Below are 26,789 nucleotides of genomic sequence, written 5' to 3' on the forward strand. Positions count from 1 at the left end.
TCGTAAGGATGAAGAGACACGCTGAGTGTCGTAGTGAGAGTCGTTTCGTGAAACTAAAATAAATGGAACTGTATCGCAGAACTTTCCCACTGCCATTTTCACTTGTAAAGGATTAACAGTAATGGTAGCAGAGTCATTCTGCGCTCACCGACAGCAAAAAGCGCAGGAAATCTGCGGTGTCGCCTACACGCGGGAGCGCCTCTGGACGGGTCACCTGGCGGCAAACGCTGGTGGCGACCTTGGCGGTAGTGTTGCCTATAAAAGCCGCTGATGCAGCCGCGCCACACGTCTCCAGGACATCGCGATGCAACAGGCAGCGGCCGCCGGCCTTCTCGCAGGTCAGTTCACAAATATATACTGTCACTTGTCAAGTCCGGGTTTAAGGGACATATACAGTGTGATTAGATGCACAGTTCTGCACAAATGCAATGTTTCTACTGACAATCTATCAAACTTTGCTATGAGAATGTGATCGCATCTATTGTGGATTGTTTCGGCACCTTAGTAACTGGAAAAATAACGTATATGATTCTTGAGGTACATATTCGCAAATAATCCTGTCAATGGTAGTAGTCTACGACTTATTGAACTTTCCTAAACTAATATCGGTTTGCCGCTGGTCTGGAGCCGAAGTAGAAATTTTGTAGTTGAGTGGAAACAGGCCCAGAGGTCTTCATCCGTTGCCAGTTAACTATTTGGTCAGCCTGTTGATACTGAGTGTGTACTTAGGCGGTGTGGACCAAAACAAGAACAAAAGTCCAGTAAACATTGCCTCTAAAATGCATATCTTAAGAGCTATGAGTACTTTTTATCTTCGCTGCAGTGAAACACATCTCTTCCAGTGAAAAAGTGCTCATAGCTTTTAGTCCTTTATAGTCCAAATTTCCTGGGTTTATTTTCTCGTTTTGATGCATACTAGCAAACTCCTCCCAGAATATGGAAAGGAAAGAGCTTGCAGCAGAAGAAATGTGTTTCACAGTGTCAAAGAGAACAAGTGCTCATAGCTCTTAGGCAATCCATTTTAGAGTCCATGTTCAATATATTTTTTTGCTTGGTTCGGCGGATGCTGCGTGTCTCCAAAGTTTGCATATGTATTTTTGAAACACCCTGCATAGCTCAATTCTTCAAGTGATCATCATTTCCACAAAAAGAGAAACGGTAACACACTTCGTTTTTAATAGTACATTTTTTTTTAGTTCACGTAATGCATTTCGGATTCTGTATATGTTCAGGTAGTACAAAATATATAAAAAACGTATAAGTGCTTAGGCTTCTCCAGCGAATGTGAGTTTGAAGGAAATTTCTTTGGCATTAGGATACATCATTCTGCAAAGCTCAATATGAATCATAAAAGAAAACAAAAGAATCATATTTGACTTTTAGCGGTAGTTTCTTCGTCCGGGAGAGGACTCCAGCAAATTGATCAAAAAATGGTTGAAATGGCTCTGAGCACTATGGGACTTAACTTCTTAGGTCATCAGCCCCCTAGAACTTAGAACTACTTAAACCTAGCTAACCTAAGGACATCACACACATCCGTGCCCGAGGCAGGATCCGAACCTGCGACAGTAGCGGTCGCGCGGTTCCAGACTGAAGCGCCTAGAACCGCTCGGCCACCTAGTCTGGCCAAACTGATCGAATGATCGTTTTCTGTTTTACGCTTTACAGAGTAAAGTGCTCTAAGGCCCAAAAGATTTCAATTCATGTAACTATATAAGCTCCTTAAGTGACTTATCTAGCAAACAGATGCGCATAACAATAGTGTGTACTACGTATAGCTCATATGCATAAAATTAGACGCTACAGACGACCGGTGTGGCCGTGCGGTTCTAGGCGCTTCAGTCTGGAATCGCGTGACCGCTACGGTCGCAGGTTCGAATCCTGCCTCGGGCATCGATGTTTGTGATGTCCTTAGGTTAGTTAGGTTTAAGTAGTTCTGAGTTCTAGGGGACTGATGACCACAGATGTTAAGTCCCATAGTGCTCAGAGCCATTTGAACCATTTAGACGCTACAATGCTTCACAGAAGGCGACAGTTCTCCACACGTAATAAATACAGATAGTAGCAACACAGTATTTCTCAGTTCAGTATTTGGTCAGATGGAAAAAAGTGACATATGTGACTAATAGCTACACATCTTACATAATCGTCGATGTTCTACAGATCCCAGTTAACGTACTGAAAATATCTATTCTTCGTACTTCAAATAACTTTTCACGTAGAAAGTAGAGAAACGTAAAACACATTGAACTGCTCTTCACAATCCGTACGTATTGCTAACGGTACCCCACTTGAAAATGCAAAATCGTCTTAATCAAATTTGCGTTGTATAAATCCATCAACTGACACATGTAGCGAAAAACGTTACGCATCTGAGGCCATTAACGTCGGACGTAGTACTAAATAAGTACAGGGAGCCAATAGACGTTGGACGGTTTTTATCGTATTACCTCAACCGTTCATAACTACAGTGCCAAGTTAACTTAGCTCTGTTCGTTGCATTTTTCTAGAGATGCTCTTGCCACATACGGAGTCACATTATGACAGCAATAAAACTTAAATCACTATAGTCGGATATGAAGATATCTTCAGAACCTCGCATATCATTCGACATCTTACACGAGTTGTATCCAGTCGTTCATACTCAACACAAGAAACTAACACAATACCTGAAAACTCCCCTAAAAACAATGCCTTGATTTCGTAAGAAGACTGCAAATATGATTTGTCAAAGCGCTATCTTCTACGTCCTTCGAGAACTGTGAACGTACGTGTCCGTGGAAACTTCGGGTCTCCCAACTATTGGCTATCCTCTGTGATATGAAAATCACGTAATTTCGCAGAACGAAACTCTTTGGATATTAATTTTCAGATGTAAATCTTTGCACAGGACCTTTTTCGAAATACTTTCACTACCGTTCTATCAACTCAGCTGAGATAGTGGCAGTTATTTATACTGAACTCATAAAACGAGCAGAGCAACAATTTCTTTGTTAAATCAAGACACGAAAATAGAGTCTTAGCATTCAATGTTTCAACGTGTAAGGAGAATATGATCCCCGTTAACAAATATGTCGTATTTCAAAGAAAGTTATTTAAACTGTAAATTAGTATGACAGACAAGTTTATCGTTTGTGGGATGCGTTTTGGTATCTAATTTTCCAAGGAAGCTACTGATGGCATTGACTTGCTACTTGATATGATATAATGACAGCTGAAGATTTCATAATCAAATTTTCAACAACTGATACAAGCAATATTTAAAAAGATCATGCTAATATTGGCCATTTCATTACCGTTACACGGATATTCGCTTACTATCCGCTTTTACCTGCATATGACGTCATCTGAAAATATAATTCCTACCAACATGCAGAAGAGTTCACGTGCGCCTCGATTTCCGAGGAAAGGATGAGATCACCTCTTTGATCAGAGAGACTAGTTGCCAGTTACTCGATGATTTGCCTATAAACAGCTCCAGCCCCTTTCGCCCACCTGACTTCAGCACTCCGTGAAACCAGCCTTAGTAGTTATATCTCGTAAGTACCAAATTCGGCACGATAAAATGATACTCTCATGAGATATCAGTAAGTAGAAATGTATGGAAATGCGTGTATTCTTCATTTCCCATATGTTCATAGGCAACAAAACCGAGAAACCTGTTTATTAAAAAGAGTATACATGGGATTGTATGTGTTGGTGACATGTAACATGTATTGTAGGCATCGTACGCAAACGGCAGACGTTTAGTAAAAGAGAGTAATTCTACATTACTCTTACCTGAATTTATTTTATGTACGAAATTTGATATCAGGCGATTATTTTAAAAACAATTCTCAGAACTTCTGTAATAATAATTTTCTGAGAAATATAGCACTGCCGCAGACTTCTGAATCTCTTTCGGCTGAAGTAAAGGATTATTTTAAATTATTGGACTGTTTCAAAAGGCTATATTTTCATCTACACCGGACATAAACACACAGTCTATATGAAATAGAAAAATCTAAAGTTGTCACACGAACCTTGACATGCGTCCCACTTATAATACAATGTACATCCAGGACATACTTCCATTCTCGACAAATTCTCTCCTTTACGTTTAATGTGTAGTTCTCAGTGACTGTCATAATTTATTTACGTCGGTGTCATTGGAGTAATGTAAATGTTGACAAAACGCAAAGAAAACGTCCTCGGAGTGCTGTCGGGAGAGAGGTTGCAATATTGGAAGTATTGCCCACGGGCAACGGCGACCAAGTCGATGTTATAGCTAGTGAATAAGGTATTGCAGCCAGTATGGTTAGGTATCCATCTTGACAAATAAACTCCTGTTCTCCTTATTTCATCCTGAGTTGCGACACTCGTCAATGCCCTGATATCTCAAGATACACGTGTTCTATTATTGGTCGATAGAAGAGGAAAAAGGTGTCCAACACACACACGCAAGAGAATATTTCCTTTTCATCCCGTTACATTCGACCGCCACAATAAAAACTATGCTGTGGATCAATGACACGTATTTGCGAAGCTAAGATGTTATGGCATTAATGAAATGCCTGTTATACCAATGGGGTCCTACTTTTATAACTGAAAACATATCAAGATAATTACAAGCCGAACCACAAAAAGTTCACAGAAGAAAACATAAAATGTCGAACCGCACTGGGCCCATTCCTGGTTCTAGCACACAACAATGACCTTCTAATGACTTTAATGGAATGTTCAAAAGCATTAGCGTTTGCTGATGACAGAAGAATAATAATCAAGAGCACAAACTCAGTTCATATCAGGTTCAGTCTTGATGACTGGTGATCAGGACTGCAGATAGACCGCAATAAAAGAATTAGGTATTAATCTCGCAGAGCTCAAATTATTCAATTTTTAACACATAATATAAACCTTCTGGTTCAGGAAATGGATGTTAATGATACCATACTAAATGAAACTCTGTGAAAACTACCTAGATTAACTAGTTAAAAAGAAGTCAACAAACATAAATGTCATAAATTTAAAATAATCTATCATCGTGTTGCTTGAAGATCAGGGAGCTGAGTTATATAACACACTGTCACTTGGTAGCGAAACAAGCCGGGATAATTTTACTTTTCCTCTTGTTTTGCCATCTGCCTCCTTAGAATTAATTTATTTTTTACTTTTAGCTAATTACCATTAACATATGTGAATATAACCTGCATTTTCTAGAAAAAAGAAAAAGAAAAAAAAGATAGGTTGGCCCTCAGTTTTAAAGAATATAACACCAGACCTAGTTTGTGATTAGTTTTATGTATGAAATTGATTTTCTAATTTATTTTGACTATGCCTAGTTAGTATCTTTTGTTATAGGGCGAAATCTGTAATTGTTTCGTAACTTAAATTCTATTGTTGACATATAAACATTTGGAAGACGAATCTTAAAGTATATATTTGGCTCCATTCGGAAATCCAGCCCTTAATTAATTCCAAAGTAATTAATAGTTTTGTTAAAAGTAACTACATACGTTAATTTCACGATTTAAAAAATTATTCGCCCAAACTCTTGTAACAGAAGAAACAAAAAAGACGAAATTTTTCGATGTATTCAGTTAATTTAAAGAGTTAAGTTTTAATTGTAATTTCTGTAAATTTAACTGCGAACAATGTTTAAGTTCAGTACCTATTATTGTGAGCATATATATGGGCCCAGTTTTTGGTCACGAGGCAGTCAGTCCATTGCTGAGTTTCAGACGAGTAATCTGTGTTGGTTAGAACGACAACAATGGATCAACTTAACAATTTAATAAGTGTTACACAATTAGGCCGTGTGTTAAAACAGTGACAGTGTCTGCTCCACACCTACCTTTCTATTTTCAAGAACTGTGAACTTTTTGACTAGGCTTTTACTGCTCGTAGATGTTCAACAGTAAACTATTGTAGCAGTATGTGGATTTTCGTCTGATAACTATTAATGAGGCTTATGGGAAGTTAGAACAATAGTACACTGGCCATATACAACTGTTTAACATTGGGAGTTTGTGAAAAGTGAAAGTAAAAGACTGTGAATCGCAGCTGTGCATCTGTCGGCTACATAATTTACAGTAGACAGTACTGCACGTCCACCCCTTATTTTTTTTCAGCCAGTATGTCGACACAGAGGACAATAAACGAAGAAACAAAGTAGGCAAACAGTACAACTTCATATTAGCTTCTGGAATATTTTTGTAGAGTAGTGAAGATAAAGCAAAGCAACTGTTTCGTCGGTAATGGAAATGAGCGTTTGGCGTCATTGGGCGGGAGGCTCCTTGCGGGGCAAGTCTGGCCGTCTTGGTGCAGGTCTTATTACATTGGACGCCACATTGAACGACCTGCGCGCCGGATGGGGATGAAATGAAGACAGCACAACACCCAGTCCTGGGCGGAGAAAATCCCCTACCCAGCCGGGAATACAACCCGGACTCGTAGGTCGGCAATCCGTCACGCTGGCCAGTGAGCTATCGGGGCGGACTGTTTCGTCTGTGAAAGTAAGACACAAAAAGAAAGTGCAATGTAAATAGCCACACACTCACCAGAGGCTTCTTCAATCGTATTAAGCATTCCATTTAATAGTTAACTGTATTTGCTGCTAATAATAAAAGAACACTGTTTCAGTTGAATTGTGATTTAGAAAACTGTAATACAAGATACCTTGGCTACTTTCGGAACTGGGTTCTATACTCTGGTGTGAAGGTCATCATCTGCCCCAAATCAAAGGACTAAGAAAAACCTGTTAATTCAACCTGTTAATTCAAAAGAAAGTAATACGTTCTTTAGTAGACACTTCTTCTTCAATCTACCGCGTTATCTGCGTTCAACAACAGACTTTTCCCATTGGATGCGTCGCAAGTGGCAGTTCTCTTCATAAACCTGGTTTTCTTACACTGTGCACGCAACTAGTCTCCCGTTCTAAATGTTATTGTACTCACCTAAATTGACTACATTTAATATAACTGTGAAATAAGTGGATTTTCTGTTAGATTTTCTGTGTTTAGTTTTGCGTCTGTAAACAGGAATACTTTGTAGCACTTTAGTTGTTTACGACGAAGACCTGTTTACAACGGAATAGATGCACTTCTCCTCTGTTATTATTGTAGCAGCACCCTCAGAGTGTCACAGTTAATGTTTCCAGAATAGTGTCTTCCTCAGGTCTCCATTGCCTTCACGTAAGAGGAATATGACAAGCTTGCAACATTACTGATATACTGTACATTAGGCTGCAAACTGCTCAGTATCATGCTACTGAAATTAGAATTGACCTTTATTACGTCTTCGACAAAATTGTCGTATTTGTCTTCAGGTATTGTGCACCGTTACTACAATCATACATATTCATATTAATACAAAAGTTGTAATTTAGAGCAGTTGCAGAGAGATCTGTGGTTCTTTCTTGTGATAACATTTTCTTTGCTTTATTTTTCTTAGTAGATGCTCTCGAATGAATAAAGTCGGGACGTATGTTGGGTGATATCCTGGTCTGTACGCCTCACTACTGGAAAGCTATTGACCTACTGATGGACGTCCACACTACTCTGGAAAATAACGAAGCGAAGCTAAACAGAATATATTATCGTATCATGTAGAATAATAAAACAAATTAAATTGAAACGTACGGCACGGTATTACGTATTTGCTTTGTGCACCCTCTCTGTTCTTCATTTAATCACAAAATTATTTCATAATGATAAGTATATTCGTCTGTGGCGGTCAATATCAATTTCGCAGTGACACTATGTTGTTAAAAAGCTGTCATTGTTCCATCCATTTATGTCACGCATAATTTAGAACCAGTGTATCTTGTTGATAATCTCATTGTTACATATTTTAATAGATTTTTCATTTTACACACCACTATGTTTACGCAGTAGAATCAGCGTAATATAAACACCAATGAGTTCATTAACCATCATGCGACAGAATCTACACACAATATAATAACAATTGCATAGATATCACAATTTACAGTGTAATATGCATAAAACTTCTTTCCATTCTAATTCGTCGTGTGTGCTTTCGAGCTGCTGAGTTGGACGTAGCGAAACTTATTCGAACACAGACAACGTTAAAGAATAATCTCAAAAAATCTCAATGTAGCCAATGCATTTGTTCAAGAATTTGGAGTACTCTTCATATCCATTTCTTTTCCGAGACGGTTGCGGGACTCGGCTGTTCGATACAGGATGTCAAATCAAGCACCTTTCAGCCGTCTGGATTCCAAATTTATTTAATTTGGCTACCAGTTTCGGCGATTTACTACGCCATCTTCAGGCCCCTAACCGACGTGTCGGAAGATTCTGCCTCGGTTCTGGTGAAAACAGGAGCCAGCAATACTGGTATTAGCAGATGTTTGCTTGCTATAGCTATCACTTCAACCATCGTCTGCCGACTTAGTCATGGGAGGTATGGTGTTACAAACCTTTCGGTATTCTACCTTTTTGTACCCCTAATGACGCTGTTTATAGTATTAACGGTAACAAGACTAACGTACAGTTACGGTGTAAAATTTACGATATTTTCGATTTGGACTCTTTCGTAATTCACTTACTTCCTTCACTTTTTTAATATATACTTTCTATTGACCCACATCGGTGGAGATTCTCCTTCATAATGAGACCTGCATGTGACACTGAGTAATTAACTGATTTCAAAAATGTACCCGATGCATGCGAAAATATGAAAACTGTAACAGAGGACAAACGGTATTCCTAAAAAAAGAATAAGAACCTACAGACTATTGAGGATGTTAGGTAGGTATGTTTTCAAAGATGGAGAGTCTGCATAGGATACGAGAGAGCGGTACTGCGTAAAACTAGTCGAAAGACTAATGCCCTAAAAGGAGACGTCCACTAAAAGTAGCAAATTAAGAGACCTGCATCCTGTTTCAATGAGTGACGGGCGGAATACGTCTCGCGTGACGTGGCGAACACGGGCACCGCTTCGTCACGGTCAAGGCTGCGTGGGGGAAGTGAAGGCGGGCAATCCCAGCAGCAGATTCTTCTCACGTCACTTGCTCTCATACGTCACTCATGCAGTGTATCTCGTCACCGTTAAATAGACCTCACAGGTCCTTATTTTTGTCGTTTTCAGTTCAGAAACCAACACCGAAGACACTAGGCAGGTGAAATAAGGTAGAGTTTCCGTCATGCACACTACTCCAAGTAGCGCTGACAGTTGTAGTTTTTCTCATTTACAGATGAAGCCAAGCAATGATTTAGGCACTTTTTATATGATCATTAAATATGCATTACTGCAACTAATGCATTGTTAGCGACATTCCCAATACTGAAATGGATTCGCAGTTACGATTGTGTACAACGATCAACTGTATAATGGAACGACGACAACGAGAATTTGTGCCGAACCTGGACTCGAATATCCCGTTTAATTCGAGTGGTCGCCTTACCATTAGGCTAACCGAGCACCGCTGAGATCTTGACCCAAACTTGCACACGTCGCCAGCCACGAGTCACCAAACTGTACTCTTATGTCCGTTACGTACACTCCTGGAAATTGAAATAAGAACACCGTGAATTCATTGTCCCAGGAAGGGGAAACTTTATTGACACATTCCTGGGGTCAGATACATCACATGATCACACTGACAGAACCACAGGCACGTAGACACCGGCAACAGAGCATGCACAATGTCGGCACTAGTACAGTGTATATCCACCTTTCACAGCAATGCAGGCTGCTATTCTCCCATGGAGACGATCGTAGAGATGCTGGATGTAGTCCTGTGGAACGGCTTGCCATGCCATTTCCACCTGGCGCCTCAGTTGGACCAGCGTTCGTGCTGGACGTGCAGACCGCGTGAGACGACGCTTCATCCAGTCCCAAACATGCTCAATGGGGGACAGATCCGGGGATCTTGCTGGCCAGGGTAGTTGACTTACACCTTCTAGAGCACGTTGGGTGGCACGGGATACATGCGGACGTGCATTGTCCTGTTGGAACAGCAAGTTCCCTTGCCGGTCTAGGAATGGTAGAACGATGGGTTCGATGACGGTTTGGATGTACCGTGCACTATTCAGTGTCCCCTCGACGATCACCAGTGGTGTACGGCCAGTGTAGGAGATCGCTCCCCACACCATGATGCCGGGTGTTGGCCCTGTGTGCCTCGGTCGTATGCGGTCCTGATTGTGGCGCTCACCTGCACGGCGCCAAACACGCATACGACCATCATTGGCACCAAGGCAGAAGCGACTCTCATCGCTGAAGACGACACGTCTCCATTCGTCCCTCCATTCACGCCTGTCGCGACACCACTGGAGGCGGGCTGCACGATGTTGGCGCGTGAGCGGAAGACGGCCTAACGGTGTGCGGGACCGTAGCCCAGCTGCATGGAGACGGCTGCGAATGGTCCTCGCCGATACCCCAGGAGCAACAGTGTCCCTACTTTGCTGGGAAGTGGCGGTGCGGTCCCCTACGGCACTGCGTAGGATCCTACGGTCTTGGCGTGCATCCGTGCGTCGCTGCGGTCCGGTCCCAGGTCGACGGGCACGTGCACCTTCCGCCGACCACTGGCGACAACATCGATGTACTGTGGAGACCTCACGCCCCACGTGTTGAGCAATTCGGCGGTACGTCCACCCGGCCTCCCGCATGCCCACTATAAGCCCTCGCTCAAAGTCCGTCAACTGCACATACGGTTCACGTCCACGCTGTCGCGGCATGCTACCAGTGTTAAAGACTGCGATGGAGCTCCGTATGCCACGGCAAACTGGCTGACACTGACGGCGGCGGTGCACAAATGCTGCGCAGCTAGCGCCATTCGACGGCCAACACCGCGGTTCCTGGTGTGTCCGCTGTGCCGTGCGTGTGATCATTGCTTGTACAGCCCTCTCGCAGTGTCCGGAGCAAGTATGGTGGGTCTGACACACCGGTGTCAATGTGTTCTTTTTTCCATTTCCAGGAGTGTATATTCCCGTACAGGAGAGAAATTTTTTTTCGAAGGCCTCTTCCTCGATGACGGTGAAGGAACACTGCATCGCACTTCTGAGCAACACAGGCACTGCAATATCGTAATCCAAATTCTAATGCGATGGTTATACTTTTGATATCCGACCGAGTGAAAGCGTCAGAAACTACACTATTGCCCATTAAAATTGCTACACCAAGAAGAAATGAAGATGATAAACGGGTATTCATTGGACAAATATACTAGAACTGACATGTTATTACATTTTCACGCAATTTGGGTGCATAGATCCTGAGAAATCAGTACCCAGAACAACCACCTCTGGCCGTAATAACAGCCTTGATACGCCTGGGCATTGAGTCAAACACAGCTAGGATAGCCTGTACAGGTACAGATGCCCATGCAGCTTCAACACGATACCACCGTTCATCAAGAGTAGTGACCGACGTATTGTGACGAGCCAGTTGCCCGGCCACCATTGACCAGACGTTTTCCATTGGTGAGAGATCTGGATAATGTGCTGGCCAGGGCAGCAGTCGCACATTTTCTGTATCCACAAAGGCAACACGCGGTCGTGCATTATCCTGCCGAAATGTAGGTTTTCCCAGGGATCGAATGAAAGGTAGAGCCAGGGTCGTAACACATCTGAAATGCAACGTCCACTGTTCAAAGTGCCGTCAAAGCGAACAAGAGGTGACCGAGACGTGTAAGCAATGGCACCCCATATCATCACGCCAGGTAATACGCCAGTATGGCGATGACGAATACACGCTTCCAATGTGAGTTCACCACGCTGACGCCAAACACGGATGCGACCATCATGATGCTGTAAACAGAACCTGGATTCATCCGAAAAAATGACGTTTCGCCATTCGTGCTCCCAGGTCCGTCGTTGAGTACACCATCATAGGCTCTCCTGTCTGTGACGCAGCGTCAGGGGTAATCGTAGCCATGGTCTCCGAGCTGATAGTCCCTGCTGCTGCAAACGTCGTCGAACTGTTCGTGCAGATGGTTGTTGTCTTGCAAACTTCCCCATCTGTTAACTCAGGGATCGAGACGTGGCTGCACGATCCGTTACAGCCATGCGGATAAGATGCCTGTCATCTCGACTGCTAGTGATACGAGGCCGTTGGGATCCAGCACAGCGTTCCGGAATACCCTCCTGAACCCACCGATTCAATACTCTGCCAACAGTCATTGGATCTCGACCAACGCGAGGAGCAATGACGCAATACGATAAACCGCAATCGCGATAGACTACAATCCGACCCTTATCAAAGTCGGAAACGTGATGGTACGCATTTCTCCTCCTTACACGAGGCATCAAAGCGACGTTTCACCAGACAACGCCGGTCAACTGCAGTTTGTGTATGAGAAATCGGTTGGAAACTTTCCTCATGTCAGCACGTTGTAGGTGTCGCCACCGGCGCCAACCTTGTGTGAATGCTCTGAAAAGCTAACGATTTTCATATCACAGCATCTTCTTCCTGTTGGTTAAATTTCACTTCTGTAGCACGTCATCTTCGTGGTGTAGCAATTTTAGTGACCAGTAGTGTATTCGCAGTTTGAATATGTACAACCATCAGCTGTATAATGGAACGACGAGAACGAAAATTTGTGCCGAACCTGGACTCGAATATCCTGCTTAAATCGAGCGGTCACCTTACCATTAGGCTAACCGAGCACGACTGAGATCCTGAGCCAGACTTGCACATGTCGCCAGCCACGTGTCGCAAATTGTACTCGTATGTCCATTATGTACGTATGTATGTATGTATGTATGTATGTATGTACAGGCGAGAAATTTTTTTTGAAGGTCGCTTCCACGGTGACGGTGAAGGAACATCGTCCTTCTGAACAACACAGGCTCTGCAATATCGCAATCCCAATACTAATGCGATGGTTATCTTTTTAACATTCGACCAAGTGAAAGTGTCAGAAACAACTCAGTTTACAATTCTTTCTGGGAATACTCCTTGCAAGCGCCAATACTATATGCTCTTCAGGAAATTCACTCGCTCTTCTAGACTGTAACTTAGTTCACCACCTCTGCAGGACTGCAAGACAAAATAACGTTATGGCGCAATCATTTATTCTTCTGACGAGTCCTCCAAAACATGTGTGAAATGTTATGTATATTTACAACAAATGACATCTCATTTTACACACCACGTACGGTTTTTACATACAATAAACATTTACGCCTTATGACGTTCACTAAACTAGAAAAGATATCTACATTTACATCGATACTCCGCAATCCACCTTACGCGGCATGGCGGAGGGAACCCTGTACTGCTACTAGTTATTTCCGTTCCTGTTCCACTCGCAAACAGAAAGAAGGAAGAACGACAGTCTATATGCCTCCGTATGATCCCTAATTTCTCGTGTCTTATCTGTGTGATCCTTACGCTCAATGTAAGTTGGAGGTAACAGATCATCCTGCAGTCAGTTTCAAATACAGATTCCCTAAATTTCCTCAATAGTGTTCCCCGAAAAGAAAGTCGCCTTCTATCCAGAGATTCCTATTTGAGTTTCCGAAGCATTTAGGTAACACTTGTGTGTTGTTTAAAACTGCCAGTAACAAATCTAGCAGCCCGCCTCTGAACTGCTTCGGTGTCTTCCTTTAACCCGACCTGGTACCGATGCCAAAAACTCTAGCAACACTCAAGAATAAGTCGCACTAGCGTCCTATATGCGGTTTCCTTTGCAGATGAACCACACTCTCCTAGAAATCTCCCAATAAACCGAAGTCGACCACTCGCCTTTCCTACCACAATCCTCACATGCTCTTTCCATTTCACATCGCTTTGAAACATCATCCTAGGTATTTAAACGACGTGACTGTGTCAAATAGGACACTACTAATGCTGTATCAGAACATTACGCGTTCGTTTTTCCTACTCATCTGCCTTAACTTGGAGTTAACTGTCATTCACCACACAAACTAGAAATTTTTTCTAAGTCATCTTGTATCCTCCTACAACTCAACTTCGACACCTCGTACATCACAGCATCGTGAGCAAACACCCGCAGATAGCTGCCCGTCCTGTCCGCTAAATCATTTATGTATACAGAGAACAACAGCGGTCCTATCACACTTTTCTGCAACACTCCTGACGATACCCTTGTCACTGAAGAACACTCGCCGTCGAGGACAACGTACTGATTTTTATAACTTAAGAAGTCTTCGAGTCACGCACATATCTGAGAACCTAATCCTTGGGTGAAAGAAGAAATATTGAATCTTAATTGATGAAAGGAGAAAACATAAAAAAGCAGCAAATGAAGCAGGCAACAAGAAATACGAACGTCTCAAAAATGAGTTCGACAGGAAGTACAAACTGGCTGAGCAGGCATGTTTAGAGTACAAACGTAAGGATGTAGAGGCTTATCTCACTAGGGGTAAGATAGATACTGCCTACAGGAAAATTAAAGAGACCTTTGGAGAAAAGAGTTCCACTTGTATGAATATCAAGAGCTCAGATGGCAACCCAGTTCTAAGCTAAGAAGGGAAAGCAGAAAGGTGGAAGGAGTGTATAGAGGGTCTATACAAGGGCGATGTACTTGAGGACAATATTATGGAAATGGAAGAGGATGTAGATGAAGATGAAATGGGAGATATGATTCTGCGTGAAGAGTTCGACAGAGCACTGAAAGACCTGAGTCGAAACAAGGCCCCAGGAGTAGACAACATTCCATTAGAACTACTGACGGCCTTGGGAGAGCCTGTCCTGACAAAACTCTACCATCTGGTGAGCAGGATATATGAGACAGGCGAAATACCCTCAGACTTCAAGAAGAATATGATAATCCCAATCCCAAAGAAAGCAGGTGTTGACAGATGTGAAAATTACCGAACTATCAGTTTAATAAGTCACGGCTGCAAAATACTAACGCGAATTCTTTACAGACGAATGCAAATGCTAGTAGAAGCCGACCTTGGGGAAGATCAGTTTGGATTCCGTAGAAATATTGGAACACGTGAGGCAATACTGACCCTACGGCTTATCTTAGAAGAAAGATTAAGGAAAGGCAAACCTACGTTTCTAGCATTTGTAGACTTAGACAAAGCTTTTGACAATGTTGACTGGAATACTCTCTTTCAAATTCTGAAGGTGGCAGGGGTAAAATACAGGGAGCGAAAGGCTATTTACAATTTGTATAAATCCAACTGTCAGTTATAAGAGTTGAGGGGCATGAAAGGGAAGCAGTGGTTGGGAAGGGAGTGAGACAGGGTTGTAGCCTCTCCCCGATGTTATACAATCTGTATATTGAACAAGCTATAAAGGAAACAAAAGAAAAATTCGGAGTAGGTATTAAAATCTATGGAGAAGAAATACAAACTTTGAGGTTCGCCGATGACATTGTAATTCTGTCAGAGACAGCAAAGGACTTGGAAGAGCAGTTGAACGGAATGGACAGTGTCTTGAAAGGAGGATATAAGAAGAACGTCAACGAAAGCAAAACGAGGATAATGGAATGTAGTCGAGTTAACTGCTGAGGGAATTAGATTAAGGGATGAGATACTTAGAGTAGTAAAGGAGTTTTGCTATTTGGGGAGCAAAATAACTGGTGATGGTCGAAGTAGAGAGGATATAAAATATAGAATGGCAATGGCAAGGAAAGCGTTTCTGAAGAAGAGAAATTTGTTAACATCGAGTATAGATGTAAGTGTCAGGAAGTCGTTTCTGAGAGTATTTTTATGGATTGTAGCCATGTATGGAAGCGAAACATGGACGATAAATAGTTCGGACAAGAAGAGATTAGAAGCTCTCGAAATGTAGTGCTACAGAAGAATGCTGAAGATTAGATGGGTAGATCACATAACTAATGAGGAGGTATTGAATGGAATTGGGGAGAAGAGAAGTTTGTAGCACAACTTGACTAGAAGAAGGGATCTGTTGGTAGGACATGTTCTGAGGCATCATGGGATCACCGATTTAGTATTGGAGGGCAGCGTGGAGGGTAAAAATCGTAGAGGGAGGCCAAGAGATGAATACACTAAGCAGATTCAGAAGGATTTATGCTGCAGTACTTACTGGGAAATGAAGCAGCTTGCACAGGATAGAGTAGCATGGAGAGCTGCATCAAACCAGTCTCAGGACTGAAGACCACAACAACAACAGCATTCCATATGCTCGTACCTTCTTTAACAGTCTGCAATGGGGTGTCGTGTCAAACGCTTTCCTGAAATCTAGAAATAAGAAATCCGTCCATTCATAGTTAGCAGTAATCATGTGAAAAAGGGCAAGCTGAGTTTAGCACTAGCATATCGAGATAATGTCAATTTATTATGCAGAATATATTTGCAAATGTTTATTGTTGAGAGCCTTGTTGTAGCAAATTACGTAACATTAACATTCAGCAAGCTTATAATGTTGACAATTTATCGTATTTTTTATTTGAGACCGAACTTAAATACCGATTTTCAGCTCATATAACACATGAAAATTTCTGTGCTAAGGTTTTGAAAGAGGGCCTCTGTCATAATGGAGACTTTTTTGTCTGGAAATTTTGCAAGGCTTTCAGTAAGAAATCTCTAAATATTTGAGCGGTTCATTAGTTTTGTACCCAGTCCAAACCACAAAATTTGACCTGCAAAACTAACACACACCTATGCCTCATTTCACCTCTACTGTCTACATCTACATCTACATCTACATCTACATGATTACTCTGCAATTCACATTTAAGTGTTGGCAGAGGGTTCATCGAACCACAATCATAGTATCTCCCTACCATTCCACACCCGAACAGCGCGCGGGAAAAACGAACACCTAAACCTTTCTGTTCGAGCTCTGAGATCTCTTATTTTATTTTGATGATCATTCCTACCTATGTAGGTTGGGCTCGACAAAATATTTTCGCATTCGGAAGAGAAAGTTGATGACTGAAATTTCGTAAATACACTCCTGGAAATTGAAATAAGAACACCGTGAATTCATTGTCCCAGGAAGGGGAAACTTTATTGACACATTCCTGGGGTCAGATACATCACATGATCACACTGACAGAACCACAGGCACATAAAAACAGGCAACAGAGCATGCACAATGTCGGCACCAGTACAGTGTATATCCACCTTTCGCAGCAATGCAGGCTGCTATTCTCCCATGGAGACGATCGCAGAGATGCTGGATGTAGTCCTGTGGAACGGTTAGCTATGCCATTTCCACCTAGCGCCTCAGTTGGACCAGCGTTCGTGCTGGACGTGCAGACCGCGTGAGACGACGCTTCATCCAGTCCCAAACATGCTCAATGGGGGACAGATCCGGAGATCTTGCTGGCCAGGGTAGTTGACTTACACCTTCTAGAGCACGTTGGGTGGCACGGGATACATGCGGACGCGCATTGTCCTGTTGGAACAGCAAGTTCCCTTGCCGGTCTAGGAATGGTAGAACGATGGGTTCGATGACGGTTTGGATGTACCGTGCACTATTCAGTGTCCCCTCGACGATCACCAGTGGTGTACGGCCAGTGTAGGAGATCGCTCCCCACACCATGATGCCGGGTGTTGGCCCTGTGTGCCTCGGTCGTATGCAGTCCTGATTGTGGCGCTCACCTGCACGGCGCCAAACACGCATACGACCATCATTGGCACCAAGGCAGAAGCGACTCCCATCGCTGAAGACGACACGTCTCCATTCGTCCCTCCATTCACGCCTGTCGCGACACCACTGGAGGCGGGCTGCACGATGTTGGGGCGTGAGCGGAAGACGGCCTAACGGTGTGCGAGACCGTAGCCCAGCTTCATGGAGACGGTTGCGAATGGTCCTCGCCGATACCCCAGGAGCAACAGTGTCCCTAATTTGCTGGGAAGTGGCGGTGCGGTCCCCTACGGCACTGCGTAGGATCCTACGGTCTTGGCGTGCATCCGTGCGTCGCTGCGGTCCGGTCCCAGGTCGACGGGCACGTGCACCTTCCGCCGACCACTGGCGACAACATCGATGTACTGTGGAGACCTCACGCCCCACGTGTTGAGCAATTCGGCGGTACGTCCACCCGGCCTCCTGCATGCCCACTATACGCCCTCGCTCAAAGTCCGTCAACTGCACATACGGTTCACGTCCACGCTGTCGTGGCATGCTACCAGTGTTAAAGACTGCGATGGAGCTCCGTATGCCACGGCAAACTGGCTGACACTGACGGCGGCGGTGCACAAATGCTGCGCAGCTAGCGCCATTCGACGGCTAACACGCGGTTCCTGGTGTGTCCGCTGTGCCGTGCGTGTGATCATTGCTTGTACAGCCCTCTTGCAGTGTCCGGAGCAAGTATGGTGGGTCTGACACACCGGTGTCAATGTGTTCTTTTTTCCATTTCCAGGAGTGTAGATCTCGCCGCGACGAAAAACGTCGCGTATCAACTCGCGTATCATATCTGCCACTCTCTCTCCCCTATTGCGTGATAACACAAACCGAGCTGCCCTTTTTTGCACCCTTTCGATGTCCTCCGTCAATCCCACCTGGTAAGGATCCCACACCGCGCAGCAATATTCTAACAGAGGACGAACGAGTGTAGTGTAAGCCGTCTCTTTAGTGGACCTGTTGCATCTTCTAAGTGTCCTGCCAATGAAACGCAACCTTTGGCTCGCCTTCCCCACAATATTATCTATGTGGTCTTTCCAACTGAAGTTGTTCGTAATTTTTACACCCAGGTATTTAGTTGAATTGACAGCCTTGAGAATTGTACTATTTATCGAGTAATCGAATTCCAACGGACTTCTTTTGGAACTCATGTGGATCACCTCACACTTATCGTTATTTAGCGTCAACTGCCACCTGCCACACCATACAGCAATCTTTTCTAAATCGCTTTGCAACTGATACTGGTCTTCGGATGACCTTACTAGATGGTAAATTACAGCATCATCTGCGAACAACCTAAGATTGTCACCCAGGTCATTTATATAGATCAGGAACAGCAGAGGTCCCAGGACGCTTCCCTGGGGAACACCTGATATCACTTCAGTTTTACTCGATGATTTGCCCTCCATTACTACGAACTGCGACCTTCCTGACAGCAAATGACGAAGCCAGTCGCACAACTGAGACGATACCCCATAGGCCCGCAGCTTGATTAGAAGTCGCTTGTGAGGAACGGTGTCAAAAGCTTTCCGGAAATCTAGAAATACGGAATCAACTTGAGATCCCCAGTCGGTAGTGGCCATTACTTCGTGCGAATAAAAAGCTAGCTACGTTGCACAAGAACGATGTTTCCTGAAACCATGCTGATTACGTATCAATATATCGTTCCCCTCGAGGTGATTCCTAATGTTTGAATACAATATATGCTCCAAAACCCTACTGCAAACCGACGTCAATGATATAGGTCTGTAGTTCGATGGATTACTCCTACTACCCTTCTTAAACACTGGTGCGACCTGCGCAATTTTCCAATCTGTAGGTACAGATCTATCGGTGAGCGAGCGGTTGTATATGATTGCTAAGTAGGGAGCTATTGTATCAGCGTAATCTGAAAGGAACCTAATCGGTATACAATCTGGACCTGAAGACTTGCCCATATCAAGCGATTTGAGTTGCTTCGCAACCCCTAAGGTATCTACTTCTAAGAAACTGATGCTAGCAGCTGTTCGTGTTTCAAATTCTGGAATATTCCATTCGTCTTCCCTGGTGAAGGAATTTCGGAAAACTGCGTTCAATAACTCCGCTTTAGCGGCACAATCGTCGATAACAGTACCATCGGCACTGCGCAGCGAAGGTATTGACTGCGTCTTGCCGCTTGTGTACTTTACATACGACCAGAATTTCTTCGGATTTTCTACCAAATTTCGAGACAATGTTTCGTTGTGGAACCTATTAAAGGCATCTCGCATTGAAGTCCGAACCAAATTTCGGGCGTCTGTTATTTTTAGCCAATCTTCGGGATTTCGCGTTCTTCTGAACTTCGCATGCTTTTTCCGTTGCCTCTGCAACAGCGTTCGGACCTGTTTTGTGTACCATGGGGGATCAGTTCCATCTCTTACCAATTTATGTGCTATGAATCTCTGAATTGCTGTTGCTACTATATTTTTGAATTTGAGCCACATCTCGTCTACATTTGCATAGTCAGTTCGGAAGGAATGGAGATTCTCTCTTAAGAAAGCTTCTAGTGACACTTTATCCGCTTTTTTAAATAAAATTATTTTGCGTTTGTTTCTGGTGGATTTGGAAGAGACGGTATTGAGCCTAGCTACAACGACCTTGTGAACGCTAATACCTGTATCAGTCATGATGCTTTCTATTAGCTCTGGATTGTTTGTGGCTAAGAAGTCAAGTGTGTTTTCGCAACCATTTACAATTCGCGTGGGTTCGTGGACCAACTGCTCGAAATAATTTTCGGAAAAAGCGTTTAGGACAATCTCGGAAGATGTTTTCTGCCTACCACCGGTTTTGAACAAGTATTTTTGCCAACATATCGAGGGAAGGTTGAAGTCCCCACCAACTATAACCGTATGAGTGGGGTATTTATTTGTTACGAGACTCAAATTTTCTCTGAACTGTTCACCAACTATATCATCGGAGTCTGGGGGTCGGTAGAAGGAGCCAATTATTAACTTAGTTCGGCTGTTAAGTATAACCTCCACCCATACCAACTCGCATGGAGTTTCTATTTCGACTTCACTACAAGATAAACCACTACTGACACGTAGAGCAGCGCATTCCTGTTTATCCTGAACACTGTCTGTATAACCTGATATCACTGCAGTGACGACTTGTCTTCATATCACTGTATGTTTCTTCTAAACGAATGAGTTGGTCGCAGGAGTACACACATCACATTCTTGTGGAATAGTTAGTTAAACAATCTCTGTTGAATAGGATCGTGTTCAGTTCTACAGAACTGCTTTAACTTGATTAGTATCTACAAAAAGCTACGCAATATGTGTTTGAGGAAACAGACAGTGATCTTTTCAGGTAAATTACTAATGAGAGGTGCATTTCTGGCGCCTGAGAAATATGACTTAAAGAACTGAAGTCAAGACGTTTATCGTATTCATTAGGTTAATGGAAATTACAAGAAAAATCGATAAAAAGATCTTGATTGTGACAAATAAAAGACTCCTTTATCAATGTCTGTGACTCAAAGAAACCAGCAGGTATGTTATGCTGTGTTAATCTAATTTCTTACAGGCCTTTTGAACACAAATTAACATTTTACTACTAATATGTGTAAGTTTATAAAACACTTTCTGTTATGTAAGTTTTGAACTTGGTACCTAAACTATTAATGATTGATTTGCTAATGGCAGTTCTTATACAACACTTACCTTGGCGCTTTCTGAAGATGTTTATACAAACTAAATTTCACTTAACTACAGTTTAAGACAGGATGAAAGTAGGCGAGCACAGTACTCATTGTATAAAATATGACTATGAGCTCCCCTTCACCTCTCCTACCTGCTCCTCTTGCTCTTCAGCTCTCTCCCCTCTCCCAGCAACCTCCTCCTCCACCCCACCATCCCTCTCTACTCCCCCTCCCCTCTCACATTCCTCCCAATCGAATCACCTTCCCCTCTTCTCCCCACCCCTCCTCTCTCCAGAGCCACACCCTTTTCTTGGAAATAGGCTAATGAGTGAGCGTCTAACTCGAGACACATATTTAGCTTCCCCAATAGCAGCTCAGTATTGTCAAATCACTTTTCTTAGTCCCTTCTTAAGCCACACCACTTTTCTGGAAACATGTCAGACTGATTCTAAGCCAATGCACATATTTAGCTCTCACAAAAAAATTCAGTATTTTACTGCCACATCAGTTCACCAAGTCATATTTTACAGCTCCTTCTTAAACCACACCTCTTTCATGGAAACATTCTATTACAGAGCTTTTCAACTAGTTGTGTTAAGCATATTTAGCTCTCCCAATAACATTTCAGTATTTTACTGCCAAAAGAATGATATAGCACTCTCAATTTTCAATCCTTCTTAGCCACACCGCTTTCTTTGAAACAGCCCACTTAGAGAGCTTCTAAGCCAATTGTGTCACATATATTTAGGTCTCCCAGTAACACGTCAGTATTTTATTGCCCTTAAAATGAAACAGACAGTCAGAAAGCTTCCTGCAGTAAGGACAGAAGAGGGAACATGCCTTCGTTCCCATACGGTGGTGATGACAATTGCGTAATTGTCCACTTTGCAAACTGAAACTGACACATATATACATTGCTTGTCTGTCTGCTACGTAGGTTCAAACATGCCTGATAACCATACATCCCTAGAAAACGATGAGACTTGTAGCTCGTAACAAAGTATGGAAGTTTTTCGTAAAATTTTCAAAACACATCAATTGCATCTGCTACATTTGAATAATCCATTTACAACCACTGTGATAGATTTTCATCATCATAATACATCTATAACATCTAGGCTACAATTACTTTTTGTAACTGTTCTGTTTACACCTCTGGGGTGTGAATGTGAACAGGTCTTAAAAGTTTCATTTGTATCTGTGTTGTACCGTGAATCTGAAAATGAAAATGGTGTACTTAAGTAAATCTATCTGATAAAAACAGCTACCAAATCCATCTGAAACTGTATTGCAATTAACTTTTACCAAAAATAATTAAAAAACGTCAATGAACACGGCTACAATGTGTGAAGTCACAGTATGTGACTTGCAATTCCAACACACGGAACTAAATGAATAAAAATTCTACTTAAAATTACAGACCGAACTTAGAATGAATAACTATGTAAATTACTTCTTTGAAAATATCTTGCAAATCTGTGTACGCAAAGTGGGTAAACTACTGTAAATGATGAACACATGAACGTAACTCTGCACTGTAAGATCTCTGAACTGAACTTCACTTGAACTGACACTGATGATAATTTTAAAATGGAGTGGTTAGCTGTGAGTAATGTTACTGTGTTCTGACTACGCTGACGTGACAAAAGTGCTGGACTAGCGATACAAAAAATATAGATGTCGGCGGTATTGCCAGTACTAGGCATAAAAGGACAGTGCGTTGGCGGAGATGTCATTTGCACTCAGGCAATTCATATGAAAAGGTTTCCGACGTGATTAAGGCCGCATGACGGGAATTAATAGACTTTTAACGGGGATTGATAGTTGGAGCTAGACTCAAGGGAACTTTCCATTTCGGAAATCGATAGGAGGTTCAGTTTTCCGAGACCCACAGCGTCAAGAGTGTGCCGAGAATGTCAAACTTCAGGCATTACCTCTCACCGCAGACAACGCAATCCCCGACGATCTTCACTTAACGACTCAGGGCAGCAGCGATTGCGTAGAGATGTCAGTACAGCAGACAGGTAACAGTGCGTGAAACAACCGCAGAAACCAATGTGGTATGTACGACGAACTTATCTGTTAGGACAGAGCGGGCAAATTTGCCTTTATGGGCTATGGTCGAAGCTAGTGCTTTGGCTAAAAGTACGACATTCATGAGACATATTCAGTTCATGCACAAAATCTTGCATCTGCGAATGTTTCACAATTATGGACGTCCATGAGGTAGTATGGCTCAATATGTCTGCAGAGGACTTCCAACGACTTTTTGAGTCCATGCCGACGAGATGCTACACTATGTCAGGCCAAAGAATGTCCGACGCTTTGTTATGAGGTATGCTGTGACTTTTGTCACCTCATTGTCATTTTAAAGTGGCCGTAAGAAGTTTTCTGACTTACCTTCTGGCAGTGGAAACTCGGTACTACTCGAATGTCGTGGACGTTAAAATACAATGTAGCAGCAAACCAGCTAAAGAAAATAAAACCTTGTCAGTTGCAGTACAAGGAAAAGCAACTATGTTAAGCACATCATGATTTATGTTTTGAGAAATTATGTCCGGCTAAGTGCAGTGTGGCTACACGTGAGGAGACGGTGGATGAAATTAAACTTTATGAGTAACTGAAAAAAGACTAGCATTAAAAAACTGAAATGTGAATTATGATGCTCATTCTTTAACAATTACCACTGTCTTCAGAAAATTCACTTCTTAAAGAAATAGACTTTGCTGACACGGTAAAGCATTGGAGAAATCATGACTCTGAGTGGAAACTATTTGAGGAGGTAACGTTGCATAATCGCGTCTGAACGTTGCTGACATGGTAAAGTAGTGGAGAAACCATGACTCTGAGTGGAAGCTATGTGAGGAGATAAGCTTGCCTAATCGCGTCTGGACTAACTGACTCACATCAATAATGAAAAACCATGCTAAAAAAAGTTCTTTCTCAACTTCATCATAATTTACGTGCGAGCAGTAACAACATTACCTGGATATCTTCACACTTTTCAAATCAATCTTTACACAATCACATCTCCAAATACAACATCCTCTGCTTTTGCGTCTCTGTGTGTTCTGTTACTTATTTTCAGACTGCTCTTTCAATTACTTCTCACTGATTGCTACACACGCAACAGCAGTGCTAATGACTACCAAAGATCACACTGCTTGTGCACAGAACCTCCGTGACGTAACGTACCAACTGTTGAAAATTTCTGTTTGAAAAATATTCATTGTACAGATATGAAGTATGTCACATAGAATAAAAAGAGACCTCACATCACGGTCACTGAATACCAAAAATACAATTTTCACAATAGATCCACATCCTGGGTGTTACGTTTTCAGGGTGGGAGCCGTGACAAATTTCTCGTCCAGTAGTGATGACAACTGCACAATTCAAGAAGGCAATGTCTGTATTTTACAGTGTCTGTAGGCTATAGTTCGATGCAATGTTTCTTTGGACATGCATGCATGCCTAAAGAACCGACACTGCTAAACACTGACAGACGTATTAAATTATGAAATGCATCCGCTTATTGCAAATACGATTGTATATCTGTCACACGATTTACTAGTAACATATGAAAATTTGCGCCAGACCGGTACTCGGACCCGGATATCCCACTTTATGCGAGTGGCCGCTTTAGCAACCTCGGCCATCCAGGCACGCCTGCAGGATCGAGCCAAACTTCCATATGTTCTGGTGTCTACGTCCGATAGTGCTCACATGCAAATGTATGATTCCAGCACAGGGAGAAAGTTTGTTTTGCTCGTCAGACTGCGTTGCTCAGGCATGAAATACAGGGGGGCAGTGTCTGTATTTTACAGTGTCTGTATAGCTCGATGCAATATTCCTTCCGACATAGTATAGCTGTTCAGTGCTACGCACGTCGAAGCAGGCACGCCGACATGCAGCTCAGCTGACAGGTGTTGGTCAGACACACACATGAAGACATTCCTGTATTCATCTTCTGTGATTAGTTTGTATTACCGGCTCTAGATCTCTGCGTACATCTTCACAAGCCCAGGAGCTTGTATATGCAAAATCAAACAGAATGATATCACCTTTTCAATGTGTGAATAGCACTTTCTCTGGTTGTTTTCCTACTAATAGGAAGTTTTTCATATTCTGCAATTCAATCTTTTACTTCATTTTCTGCAACCATTTTAAACTTCAAGCAATAAGCGAAGCTTTACGAATTCCGTCTCTAACAAATATTATGTCATTATCATGTTCATTTAGATGCTAGCAAGAGAAGTTATCACTCTACCAATTAATTTGGGTTATTGCAGTGGCAATAGCCGATATGTGCTAACGGTTCGTTGGAAGCTTGGCTCAGATGGCTCTGAGCACTATGGGGCTTAACATCTGAGGTCATCAGTCCCCTAGATTTAGAACTACTTAAGCCTAACTAGCCTAAAGACATGACACCCATCCATGCCCGAGGCAGGATTCGAACCTGCGACCGTAGTAGCAGCGCGGTTCCGGACTGAAGCGCCTAGAATCGTTCGGCCACAACGGCCGGCGTTGGAGGCTTCTTCCAATCTTTAACGTCAATTTAAATTTCGTTCTCACCATGTCTGTAAATTCCAATACCAATATGTATTTCTTCATCTCTCAGTGATGATCCTACACCTATTTCAGGCTGAGAAGTAGTGGCATACATGCAGCCTCTGTTGGAATTTGCTGGTCTGCAGGAGAGATAGTTTTGTCTATAAGCATTGGTAGCCCTCAACATCCTTTTTTGCGTTGATAGCTTCATATGGACATTTCACAGGGCAGTAGGGGTCTAAATATATGTGTATAGGCGTCGCAAACAGGTGCTAAAATAACAATGTAGTTGGCTGAACTTCACGTTTTAAAATTAGCATTTTGCAAGAAAAAAGATTTGAAGGTATAACCGCTTCCACAGCTAATCCAATAACATATTATTGTTATGATATATTTGAAAGTGTCTGTGAGCAAAATGTTAAACAGTTCATTTACCGGTACTTAGTACAGACTACAGTATTGCACTATTCCAGATAAATCCTGATGAATTTTGAGAGCAAAATGTTAAACAGTTCATTTACCAGTACTTAGTACAGACTACAGTATTGTACTGTTCCAGATAAATCGTGATGAATTTTGATGATAGTGTTGTCTGCGTTGTGGCGAGAGTCCACATGTTATCGCAAATAATGTTCAAGGAACAATGGGTATAAAAATGGAACTTTAATCGCCTGATGTTTTTTGGAATTTTTCCAACAAGGCTTCATTTTCCAAACAACAACTGTAGATGCCACTGAGTTCTGCTTCATATAGAAGTTTATCCCACTTTCACAAACACAGAGTGTGTAGCATGTATGTGACAGAACCTGATGGCTTCATAACAAGTACATCAATATATTGTCTACAGCGTCCTCATGAAAAATTAGAAGTACGTTAATAATCTATTCACCAAACACAGATTTTCAGTAACTAAAAATACTACTGTATATCATTTATTATTTATAATATTGCACACATTATTGGTTGCACCAGTGGTCAGCGCTCTGTCTCAAAATCTATTCAAGATAATCAAACTCTCATCATCACCTCCATCTTTAGTGAGGCTTAGTACTGTTAAAGAAAA

At 42.4% G+C, this 26,789-nt stretch overlaps 1 protein-coding gene across 1 annotated transcript in view; it reads left to right on the top strand.

Moving 5' to 3' along the window:
• The first annotated feature begins 203 nt into the window (after positions 1–203).
• Positions 204–26,789, top strand: part of LOC126458762 (uncharacterized) — a 48,230-nt gene continuing 21,644 nt past the window's right edge. Inside the window, exon 1 of the mRNA XM_050095817.1 lies at positions 204–338. Within this exon, the coding sequence (XP_049951774.1) occupies positions 305–338 (34 nt within the window). The 5' untranslated portion in view covers positions 204–304. The remainder of the gene's footprint in view (positions 339–26,789) is intronic.

Source organism: Schistocerca serialis, chromosome 1 (assembly GCF_023864345.2).
Source record: "Schistocerca serialis cubense isolate TAMUIC-IGC-003099 chromosome 1, iqSchSeri2.2, whole genome shotgun sequence".
Lineage (NCBI taxonomy): Eukaryota > Metazoa > Arthropoda > Insecta > Orthoptera > Acrididae > Schistocerca > Schistocerca serialis.